Source organism: Pristis pectinata, chromosome 1, assembly GCF_009764475.1.
Source record: "Pristis pectinata isolate sPriPec2 chromosome 1, sPriPec2.1.pri, whole genome shotgun sequence".
Lineage (NCBI taxonomy): Eukaryota > Metazoa > Chordata > Chondrichthyes > Rhinopristiformes > Pristidae > Pristis > Pristis pectinata.
This window is the reverse complement of record NC_067405.1, coordinates 5,631,546-5,644,061: the sequence shown is the minus strand read 5'-3', so window position 1 is coordinate 5,644,061 and position 12,516 is coordinate 5,631,546. Positions and strand designations below refer to the sequence as shown.

The 12,516-nt window shown below is 43.8% G+C and overlaps 1 protein-coding gene across 1 annotated transcript in view; it reads right to left on the bottom strand.

Annotated features, from left to right (window-relative positions):
- Positions 1-317: 317 nt before the first annotated feature.
- mnx2b (motor neuron and pancreas homeobox 2b) overlaps positions 318-12,516 on the bottom strand; it is an 83,929-nt gene continuing 71,730 nt past the window's right edge. Inside the window, exons 4-5 of the mRNA XM_052025027.1 lie at positions 9,888-9,900; positions 318-328 (exon numbers count right to left, since the gene is read on the bottom strand). Of these exons, the coding sequence (XP_051880987.1) occupies positions 318-328; positions 9,888-9,900 (24 nt within the window). The remainder of the gene's footprint in view (positions 329-9,887; positions 9,901-12,516) is intronic.

Here is a 12,516-nt window from a genome sequence, read left to right as displayed (position 1 = left end):
GGACTGACAGGTTAGCAATGAAGGTAAATAATGAAAGGAGCTGTTTTCTGTAAATGATCTGAATTCATTGTATTGGCTCTAATTGTATCTGCAGCATTGTGTCAGCTCTTTAACTGCATCCCAAAGATTTAAGGTGGGTGGGAGAAGGGTACAAAGTGGGATAAATCTGTGTTTGATGGCATTTGCCACTGTTTACAGCATGACTCATTCCTCTAAACAGCAGTAAATCAGGCATTGAATTAGGAGATCTGGGAAACGGCCCAAGTCCTGGGTGCAATGGACAATAAATAAAAACACAGGACGGTTGTCTTTTACAGCTACACAGACCCTAAAACAAGCAAAAGAAATTAACTGTAAAATTCATCACTTTAATTAGTGCTGTTTTTAAACCTCACTCTGCCATTTTACCGAAAAGTCACTGTTTGAGGATGATATCTTTTGGCCACATTCTTTACATTTCTGGACTATCCATATGTCTCTGTCTGTCTCAGTATGATTCTGTTTCTCTTTCAATCTGTCTAATCTATCAATATATTCATCTGCTAATTTATCTATACATCTTTCCATGCATCCATCTGCCTTCTTATCTAACTATGCATCCAACTGTGTGTCCAATTATCCATCTGTGTAATCTATTTCTCTCATCTAATCTGTCACTTTATCTATCTGTACATCCAACTAAACAAGATGGTCCAGATGAAGGGTCCCAACCTGAGTTCTTCCAGCATCATGGGTGTTGCTCCAAATTCCAGCATCTGCAGTCTCTTGTGTCTCCTGTATCAGTCAATGTTTCCAACTATCTTTTCCTTTCTTTCTTCCTTTCCTTCCTTCTATCTTGCTTATTTTTCTTTTCAGACTCAATCTAAATCTATTGATCTAAGGCAAAAGGCAAATCCATACCCAAGTCAAAAGGCCCACTGCCCAAAAGTACTTGAAGCCTAGCGCCTTCTGAACTGGCAACAGTTGTGAACCAAGACTTTCAATATCATGTCTGTGAAATACAGACCCACTGGAAGGACTCTCTTAAAAAAAATCTTCAGCGGCCTGATTTAAACAAAGATGCATTGGAGAAAAACATGCCCACATAAGTTGGATATAAGAGTCTCGACCCAAAATGTCAACTGTCTGTTTCCCTCCACTGATGCTGTCTGACCCGCAGACCTCCTCCAGCTTTTTGTGTGTTGCTCCAGATTCCAGCATCTGCAGTCTCTTGTGTCTTCAATGAGTTCTTATACATGTTAGGATCGTGCAATACAGCACGGAACAGGCTCTTTGGCCCAATGAGTCCCATGCTGACCACATTACAAGAAGGACTTCATTTACCTTTTCCTACTGTGCTTTGGCCATTTACTTCCAGAGGGGAGAAAACTGAAATGCGATGGAAAATAACTTCCAGACAAAGAGACTTGGGAAGACCAAGGGAGAACCAGCATCTCTAGGTCCATGTGTGTGCAGGTCCATGCTACTGGCCATGTACAGAACAGACTCACTGTTATAAGCAAGTCTGCACTGACTTTCAGGGCCATGGGAAATACTCAGTGTAAGAATATCAAGGGAAAGGAGATGAGATTGAGATTTTTGAGATGAGATTTCTTTATTAGTCACATGTACATCAAAACACACAGTGAAGTGCATCTTTTGCATAGAATGTTCTGGGGGCAGCCCACAAGTGTCGCCACGCTTCTGGTGCCAAAAAAAGAGATTAACTAAAACAAAGTTTAAAATGAGAAGATGAGAATATGGAGTTTTAATGAACAGCAACTTCCCTTCAACCATTCAACCATTCGGTTCTAACCAGCACAACCCTACCTCAGCGTAGCAACACTATGACCATTTTGATCACTTTGCACTACAATGGACTTTGTGTTTTTTTGTTCTAATTGTCTTTCTTGTAAAAATTGTGTATAGTGTATGTGTATTTTATGTTTTTCTTGTGAATGCTGCTTATTTGATACTATGTGCCTGTGATGCTGCTGCAAGTAAGTTTTTCTGTGCATACATGTACTTGTGCATATGACAATAAACTCGACTTTGACTTTGATATTCACACAGAATGTGGTTGATATTGGAACTCGCTGCCTAAGGACTGGTGGAATTAAATACAATAATTACACTTAAAAGGCATTTAGAAAGATACTTAAGTAGGCAAGGCATAAAAGCATACAATTCTAATGGAGGTAAATGGGATTTGTATCAATGGGCAAAAAGGTCGGCATGGGCATGATGGGCTGAAGAGCCCGTTTCTATGCTGTATGACTCTATGACTCTATTTATTGACTCTCAGGGGCTCAGCACAGAAGTATCTGTCTTATAATACCGTGATATTGACAACACACGCGCAGGGTCAAAGTGTCGATAAACTTTCCAGATACTTTATTGACATCTTAATGTGCTATTACTCAGCTTTAAGTGAACTTCTGCACTTGAACCTGTTAAACAGTTGGTAAACTGTAATTATAACCTCATCAAAGATTGGTATCTGAAAATCATTGCCCATCAATAACTTGGTTTTGAAAGGAGTTCAGAAGACAGAGTTATCTGGGATCTGGTTATCTAGCAGAAAAGTTTGTACGTCTTGAGTTTTGGGCCATTAAACCTGACCCCAAAGCTGGGGTGTTGCTCTGATCTGTGGATGCTGAGGTGAAATTGGAATGATAGTGCACGACCAGCGAATTTTGAACCGAATGTTAGGGCTGAGGCACCAGGAAGTCCAGAATCAGCCAGAGATTAGTGATCTCTCTCACTTCTGAGCCCCATGGTTAATGATTAAAGTTCCATCCCAGTAACTTGAGTACAAATCATCTATTGCAACACTTCAGTGCAGTACTGAGGGAATACTTCACAGTTGGAGGTGTTATCTATCAGATGAGATAAAAAAATCTATGTCTGATCAAAGTCGAGTTAATTGTCATGTGCAGAAGTACATATGTGCACAGGTGTAATGAAAAAACACTTGCAGCAGCATCACAGGCAATAGCATCTGGTACATAACATGCGCAAGAAAAATGCAAATTGAACATAAATTGTACAAAATTATACAATAAAGAGCATAACTAGAACAAAAAAATCAAAATCCATTGTAGTGCAAAGTGGTAATACTGAGGTAGTAATTAGGGTTGTGCTGGTTGTTTCAAGAATCAAATGGTTGAAGGGAAGTAGCTGTTCTTGAATCTGGTGGTGTGGGACTTCAGGCTTCTGTACCTCCTGCCTGGTGGTAGTTGCGAGAAGATGGCATGGCCCGGATGGTGGGGATCTTTGATGATAGATGCTGCCTTCTTGAGGCAGTGCCTTGTGTCGATATTTCTGACGGTAGGGAGGGATGTGGCCGTGATGTATTGAGCTGAGTCCACTACTTTTGCAGCTTCTTACGTTCCTGCTCATTTGAATTGCCATCCCAGACCACGATGCAACCAGTCAGGATACTTTCAACAGTTCATCTGTAGAAGTTTGTCAGAGTGTTTGGTGATATGCAGAACTTCCGTAACCTTCAAAGAAAGTAAAGACATTGGCACGCCTTCCTTGTGATTGTGTCTATGTGTCGGCCCCAGGACAGGTCACCCAATATGCTAACGCCCAGGAATTTAAAGTTGTTGACTCTCTTGACCACCAATCCACCAATGTAGACTGACGTGTTAGGAACATGCAAAAGACCCCATGGCACTATTTTGAATAAGAGCAAAGGTACTTTTCCATGTATCTACCTTGCACCTTATTGCACTGCACTTTTTCTGTAGCTGTGACACTTTACTCTGTACTGTTATTGTTTTTACCTGTACTACCTCAATGCACCCTGTACTAACGCAATGTAACTGCACTGTGTAATGAATTGACCTGTATGATAAGTATGCAAGACAAGTTTTTCACTGTACAAGTGAAAATAATAAACCAAAACCAAAACCAAAAACCAATATTTATCTCCCAATTAACATTACACTAATAAACAATTATCTGCTCGCTATCATATGTCTCTGTTTGGGAGCTTGCTGCTCTCGAATTGAGGGTCAGTTTTCCCACACTACAACTGTGACAACATTTTAAAAGGTAACAAAGCATTTTGGAGCCTCCTGAAGTATAAGAGGCGTGATATTGGTGCAAGATTTCCTTTATGCCAAATCCATCTTTTTCTCTTTTTAATTTGAGGAGAAAAGCAAATTTTTGGACTGCAGGTGAATCAGGGCAGGAAAGTGGGGCTGAGGTGAAGATTGGATCAGCGATGATTTTACAAAATAGCACAATGGGTTTCAGGGGCCATATAGACAACGCTTCCACTGACTTCCTCTGGGCAGGCATGGTAGTGTAGCGGCTAGCATAACGCTATTACAGCGCCAGCGACCCGGGTTCAATTCTGGCCACTTGTCTGTAAGGAGTTTGTACATTCTCCCTGTGTCTGCTTGGGTTTCCTCCCACATTCCAGGGGCTTGGGTTTCCTCCCACATTCTAAAGACGTACGGGTTAGGAAGTTGTGAGCATGCTACGTTGGTGCCGGAAGCTTGGCGACACTTGCGGGCTGCCCCCAGAACACTCTACGCAAAAGATGCATTTCACTGTGTGTTTCGATGTACCTGTAACTAATAAAGAAATCTTATCTTATCTTATCTGAATACAACCTTGCGATGGGCATTCTCAGTGGATTTCTTTCCTAACTTAAGAGTCCTCAGAAGAATATGGGAATGACCAGATATTGGAAATAAAGAATTAAAGGTAACTGAGATATGTAATTGGCTAATGAACAGTATTTTTCCTGGCTGGAGAGGAGGGTGCAGTACGGGATCCCAGGGTCAGTATTAGAAAATGCTTCAACCAATTCCTCTGGCAACTCATTCCATATACCCTTCCTCAATCTGTGATTCCCACCTACTTTAAGACCACTATCTTCCCGGTACCTAAGAAAGATAAGGTAACATGCCCTAATTACTACTGCCTGGTGGCTCTGACATCCACCATCATGAGGTGCTTCAAGAGGCTGGTCATGGCACACATCAACTCCAGCCTCCCAGACAACCTTGATCTACCGCTGAAACAGGTCCACAACGGATGCCATCTCCCTGGCCCTACACTCATCTCTGGAGCATCAGGACAGTAAAGACACCTACTTTAGACTATTGTTTATTGACTACAGCTCCACCTTTAATACTATAACTCCAAGCAAACTCATCACCAAATACCGAGACCTGGGACTCAACATCTCCCTCTGCAACTGGATCCTTGTCTTCCTGACCAACATACTGCAATTAGTGAGGATAGGCAGTAAGACCACCACGATTATTCTCAACACTGGTGCCGCACAAGGCTGCATCCTCAGCCCTCTACTCTACTCCCTATACACTCACGACTGCGTGGCCAGATTCTGCTCTAACTCCATCTACAAGTTTACAGATGATACCACCGTTGTAGGCCGTATCTCAGACAGTGATGAGTCAGAGTACAGGAAGGTGACAGAGAGCTAAGTGGAATGGTGTCATGACAACAACCTTTCCCTCAATGTCAGCAAAACAAAAGAGCTGGTCATTGACTTCAGGAAAGGGGGCGGTGTACATGCACCTGTCTACATCAATGGTGTTGAGGTCGAGAGGGTTGAGAGCTTCAAGTTCCTAGGAGGGAACATTACCAATAGCCTGTCCTGGTCCAACCTAATAGATGCCACGGCCAAGAAAGCTCACCAGCACCTCTCCTTCCGTAGGAGGCTAAAGGAATTTGGCATGTCCCCTTTAACCCTCACCAATTTTTATCAATGCACCATAGAAAGTATCCTGTTCGGATGCAGCGCGGCTTGGTAGGGCAACTGCTCTGCCTGGGACCGCAAGAAACTGCAGAGAGTTGTGGACACAGCTCAGCACATCAGGGAAACCAGCCTCCCCTCCATGGACTCTGTCTACACTTCTCACTGCCTCAGTAAAGCAGCCAATATAATCGAAGACCCCACCCACCCTGGACATTCTCTCTTCTCCCCCCTCCCATCAGGCAGAAGATACAAAAGCCTGAAAGCATGTACCACCAGGCTCAAGGACAGCTTCTATCCTGCTCTTATAAGACTATTGAACGGTTCCCTTGTACGATAAGATGGACTCTTGACCTTACAATCTACCTTGTTATGACCTTGCACCTTATTGTCTGCCTGCACTGTACTTCCTCTGTAACTGTAACACTTTATTCTGCATTCTGTTATTGTTTTCCTTTGCACTACCTTAATGTACTGATGTGATAAATAATCTGTACGGATGGCATGCAGAACAATGTTTTCCACAATAACTCGGTCCATGTGACAATAATAAACCAAATTACTGATTTACCAATTTAGGCTTTCCTGGTAGGAGAGGAGGGTACAGTGAGGATCCTGGGGTCAGTATTAGAAAATGCTTCTACCACTTCCTCTGGCAGCTCATTCCATATACGCACCACCCTCTGTTTGAAAAACTTGCCCCTCAGATCCCACTGAGGGTGGTGGGTTTGTGGAACAAGCTGCCATACAACATGGTAGAGGCAGGTAAAACTACAATGTTTAAAAGACATTTGGACACGTACAACAGATAGGAAAGGTTTAGAGGGATATGGGCCATATGCAGGGAAATGGGACTAGCTCAGGAAGGCATCTTGCTTGGCATGGACAAGTAGGGCTGAAAGGCCTCTTCTGTGCTGTGTAACCCTGTGGCTCCATGAAATCTCAATGGTTTGCACCTGGGTCACTGGGTTCTGTTTCCTGCATTCCCTTTTAGGACTCCATTCAAATTCACCAGGATTCACTAAAGAATCTATTATTCGACTGTGTAACACCCGAAAGCGAAATGAATTTAAAATGTGTTGGGGTAATGGGAGGAATAGATATTAGATCTATTACTTAGTTTGGAAAATCTGCCAGTCTGGCACCTCCAAAATCCCAAGGATTCCAGATTTTCAGAACTTTACCATACATGGAATTAGATCCTTAAGGTCCAATAGAGGATCAGGCAATACGTGCCAATAAAAACTGACACACCTCACGCAATAAGCAGCAAGACTTTGATATTACAGGCAGTCCCTGATTTATGAAAGGGTTCCGTCCCTGAGAACTGTCTGTCAACTGATTTTCCCATGAGTCAGAAATGAACATTTCCCCCCAAAACAGAGACACAAATAGAAAGGAGGAAAACCTCTTCAGGGTAGGCATCCCTGAAAGAGATCTCATACCGATATGTCTATCCATGGCCTCCTCTACTGCCACGTTGAGGCCAGGCGCAGGTTGGAGGAACAACCCCTCATATTCTGCCTTGGGAGTCTCCAACCTGATGGCCTTAACATCGATTTCTCTAACATCCCTCCCCTTCTTTCTCTTCTCCCCCCTTCCCCCAACTCCTTTGTCTTACCCCATTCCTATGGCTCCCTTCCCCCACCTTGATGACCTGCCCATCTCCTCTCCTCCTTTTCTCCATTCTTTATCATCCTTTATTCTGTGGTCCACTGCCCTCTCCTACTGGATTTCTTCTTCTTCAGGCCTTTGCCTCTTCTACCGAACAGATCTCAGCTTCTTACATCTTCTCCCTCCCCCGCAAACACCAACCTTGCCCCCCCCCTCACCTGGACTTGCCATTTAGCCTTAGCTATGATTTTGACAGCTCACTGCTGGATCAGCACCAGACCAGGAGAAGTGCAACTAGGATAAGGCAAATTATTCATCTCTCTGCCTACGTCTATTACAGCGCCAGCAAGCCGGGTTCGATTCCAGCCAATGTCTGTAAGGAGTTTGTACGTTCTCTCCGTGTCTGCGTGGGTTTCCTCCGGGTGCTCCCGTTTCCTCCCACATTCCAAAGACGTACGGGTTAGGAAGTTGCGGGCATGCTATGTTGGCGCCGGCAGCGTGGCGACATTTGCGAGCTGCCTCCAGAACACTCTACGCAAAAAGATGCCTTTCACTGTGTGTTTCGATGTACATGTGACTAATAAAGATATCTTATCTTAATCTCATGTGCTGATCTTAATCAATAAAAATGCAGATGCTGGAAACCTGAAATAAAATCAGAAAATGCTGGAAACACCCAGCAGGTCAGGCAGCATCTGTGGAAAGAGAAGCAATGATGAAGGGTCTGTTTGTCTTTCCACAGATGCTGCCTGACCTGCTGAGTGTTTCTGGCATCTTCCATTTTTACATCTTATCCTAACCTGGTCTGTTGAGTGGGTGAATAGGATATTTGCAATGTCCTTCATGAAGAATGGCGACTGGTGCTCAAAGACATCATCAGAACATCATGGGACATTCATCAAGAGCATCAACAGGTAAGTCAGACTGCACAGACTCCAGAACAATAAACAATCTGCTGCAGGAACTCAACTGGTCAAGCAGCATCTGTGGGAGGAAAGGAATCGTTGATGTTTGATTGCTCCCCCTTTCAGATGCTGCTTGACCCACTGAGTTCCTCCAGCAGATTGTGTGTTACTCCAAATTCCAGCATAAGATAAGATATTTATTTATTAGCCATATGTACATCGAAACACACAGTGAAATGTGTCTTTTTGTATTACTGAGAATGTGCTGGGGGCAGCCCGCAAGTGTCGCCACTCTTCCGGTGCCAACATAGCCTGCCCACACAACTTCCTAACCCGTACCTCTTTGGAATGTGGGAGGAAACCGAAGAACCCAGAGGAAACCCACGCAGACACGGGGAGAATGTACAAACTCCCTGCAGACATTGGCAGGAATTGAACCCAGGTCACTGGCACTACAATAGCGTTACGCTAACCACTACACTACCGTGCCGCCCCTATCTGCAGATTGTTGCGTCTGCATAGATTCTATGCTGCTTTAGTAGGCACGTTTATCAACGGATTACTTCCACTGATTTACTTGTTGCTCCATCTCAATCACTGAAGTGTACTTCACTTTACTTGATGACACCCAGTTAAGGGCACCATTGGTATCAGATGGGGATCCTCCCACTGTGGCATTGAGGGAGTGCTGCACCGTCAGAGGTGCCACCTTCCAATGAGTCTTCAAATGGCGGTCCCAACCACCCTCCCAGGCAATTGTGTAAGATTTCAAAGTATTCGTCTTCCTTCAAGTGTAGGCTTTGTCTGCTGGTTCTCAGGAGACAGGGACAGAAAGGTTAAAGAGCTGGAGAGCAGTGGAAACCAGGCAGCAATTAGAGATGAAAAGGTCAATAGAGGGTAAAAGACCCGAAGGTGGGGGGGGGGGGGGGGGGGGGGGTCCAAGAGGAAGAGGAGTGTTGGAGACGTGAGAAGGGGTCATCAGTGGGGGGGGGGGGGGGGGGGGGCGAGGACTCCTTGCCAAAGAAATAAATAGAATAGACAGCCGGCAGGATAGAAGTGTCTAATACTAGAGGGCATGCACTTCTATTCCCAGGATAGAAGTGTCTAATACTAGAGGGCATGCATTGAAGGAGATGTGCGGGGCAAGTTTTTTTTTTACACAGAGAGCGGTGGGTGCCTGGAATGTGCTGCCAGGGGTGGTGGTGGAGGCGTTTAAGGGGCTCTTCGACACATGAATGTGCAGAGAATGGAAGGATATGGACATTGTGTAGGCAGGATTAGCTTAGTTAGGCAGTTAATTACTAGTTTAATCAATTTGGCACAACATGGTTGGCCAAAGAGTCTGTTCCCGTACTGTTCTATGTTTTATGTTCTAAATAGGCATGGAGACAGTAGCGATGGAAGAAGAGCTTGACATTTTGACCAGCCTGGAGCTCATTGAGACACAAGAGACTGCAGATGCTGGAATCTGGAGCAACACACATAAAGCTGGAGGAACTCAGTGGGTTAGGCAGTATCTGTGGAGAGAAATGGACAGTCAACTTTACGAGTCGAGACCCTTCAGCTGGACCCTTGATCTTCATCAGATGAAGGGTCTCAACCCGAAACGTCGACTGTCCATTTCCCTCCATAGATGCTGCCTGATCTGCCGAGTTCCTCCAGCTTTATGTGTGTTGGTCCAGAACTCATTGAGCTGTGGGCGCAGGGGTACAAAGGTGAGGCCTCTGCTGAGGACTGACCATTCAACATCAGAGAGTGGGAGGTCGTTGGCGGGGTGGGGGAAGGTGAAAACCCGGCAGGTGTTGGAGCTGGGGGAAGGTATGGGGTCAGAAGAGGGATAAGGGAATAATGGGAGAGGAGGCTTGGGTGAGGTGAGGGGAGGGTGGAGCTCAGAGGAAAGAGGGAAGGAGTAAGGGGGAAATGTACAGTGGTTTCCACAGAACTGGTAAATTGGTTTATTATTGTCACATGTACCGAGGTACAGAGAAAAACTTGCCCTGCATACCGTTCATACAGATCAATTCATTACAAAGTGCACTGAGGTAGTACAGGGTAAAACAATGACAGAATGCAGAATAAAGTGTTACAGTTACAGAGAAAGTGCAGTGCAGGCAGACAATAAGGTGCAAGGTCATCATGAGGTAGATTGTGAGGTCAAGAGTCCATCTTGTACAAGGGAACCATTCAATAGTCTTATAACAGCGGGATAGAAGCTGTCCTTGAGCCTGGTGGTACGTGCTTTCAGGCTTTTGAATCTTCTGCCTGATGGGAGGGGCAAGAAGAGAGAATGTCTGGGGTGGGTGGGGTCTTTGATTATGTTAGCTGCTTTACCGAGGCAGTGAGAAGTGTCAACAGAGTCCATAGGGGGGAGGCTGGTTTCCGTGATGAGCTGAGCTGTGTCCACAACTTTCTGCAGTTTCTTGCAGTCACGGGCAGAGCAGTTGCCATACCAAACCGTGATGCTTTCTATGGCGCATTGATGGGTCAACAGGGACTATACTGAGAGTATAAATCCACACTAAAATGGGCATGATGGATAATTCTCCTGTCAATTGCTGCCATGAATTTAACACACAGGGTCTAGTTAGCCTTCCAATGCAATCTCCTGGGAAAATCATCGCATTGTGTTTGGGGAACACGTTTTCAGGCATGGGTTTGAAAGTCTCACAAATCACCACCAGCTCCAACTTCCTGGCATGGTGTCAATTTTCATACTGAACTCTAAATAACAAAAAGCACGTTTAAACAATTTCTGGCAAAGAATGCTAATTGTGTGGGTAACTTATCAAGTAAGATCATACAGCCAAAAACATTAGAGGTGTTTGAAATGCAATTGGATGCCTGGATGAGTGAGTTATACAAATCCAATCGCCTGAATGGCCTTTATATTTGTCATATTCATGATAATTGAATGAGCTACTCACCCTCAATACAGAGGACATATAGATTCTATCTCCAGTAGCAGAGGGATCCAGAACAGGGCGGCATTCTTAAAGCTTGAACCAAGACGTTCAGGAATGAAAGCAGAAAGCCACTCACTCAGGGTTTAGTTGGAACCTGAAACTCTAATCTACCCCGTTATGACCTTGCACCTTATTGTCTGCCTGCTCTGCACCTTCTCTGTAGCTGTAACACTTTATTCTGCATTCTGTTATTGTTTTCCCTTGTACTACCTCAATGCATCGTTGTAATGAAACGATCTGTACAGATGGCATGCAAAACAAAGTTTTTTTGGTACGTGTGATAATAATAAACCAATTTACCAAATTAATGTGGTGGCAAATGGAGTTCAATTACAGATCAGCCATGTTCCATGGCAAACCAGGCTAAAAGGCATATCGACCTGTTGATGTTCCCGTGTATAAATGTAACACAAATGATCGTACACATGAGGAATTAATGCTGCTTTTTAAACCACATTGTCTTGTACAGAACATGATACTGTTTAATATTCACATTTAAAAGCGTGGCAAGCATTTGCTTTGTACAAAGATTAGGATACTGCAGACAAGAATTCAGAGACAGACATCAAAGACAAGAAAGCCCCAAACAGACAGACAGACAGACAATGGCTGCTCGAGAGGGAGTGTGGCAGATTTGGTTCAAATACTAAAGGAGTCTGTTTGTCTGCCATGTGATACCTTTAACATTTTGCAACTTCCAAAATAGACATATGTACTCTCACCTACAGATGCTCACACACATACAGACACACACTTGCATGTAACCTTGCACATTCACATGCTTGCTCACACTTGCACGCACACACTTTCACACATGCACGCAATCACATACATACATATGTACACATATGTATTTGAGATTCTGTGACATCTGCCAGATTTTTCTTCCTGAATGTTGCATAATACAAAGCAGAAATGTAAAGAGCCACAAAACACTTAAAGTTCACAGTATTCGAATAAATTAAAAAAAACACGTTGCAAAGTCTCTCAAATCGCCTCTTTTCGTTCCATTCAAGATACTTCTTCACTTTTAAAGTGTCCCATTTCCCTTTTGTTCTTATTTTACACTCCTGCTTTTAGTCCATTGTCTTCAAACCAGCAGCCTTTCGTGGACCCAGAGATTTCTTCCCAAAATATATATAATAATTCACATTAAATATGACAAAAATAAAAAATAAATTAAATTAACTCAGTAGAATATAATCTTCAAGTGCCCAGCAAGTCCGATGCTGCCTATTTAATAACTTTTGTTTATTCAGTTATGTTTTGTAGAAGTCACTGAGTCTTTTATCATTTCCCCTTGGCTGAATTTTAA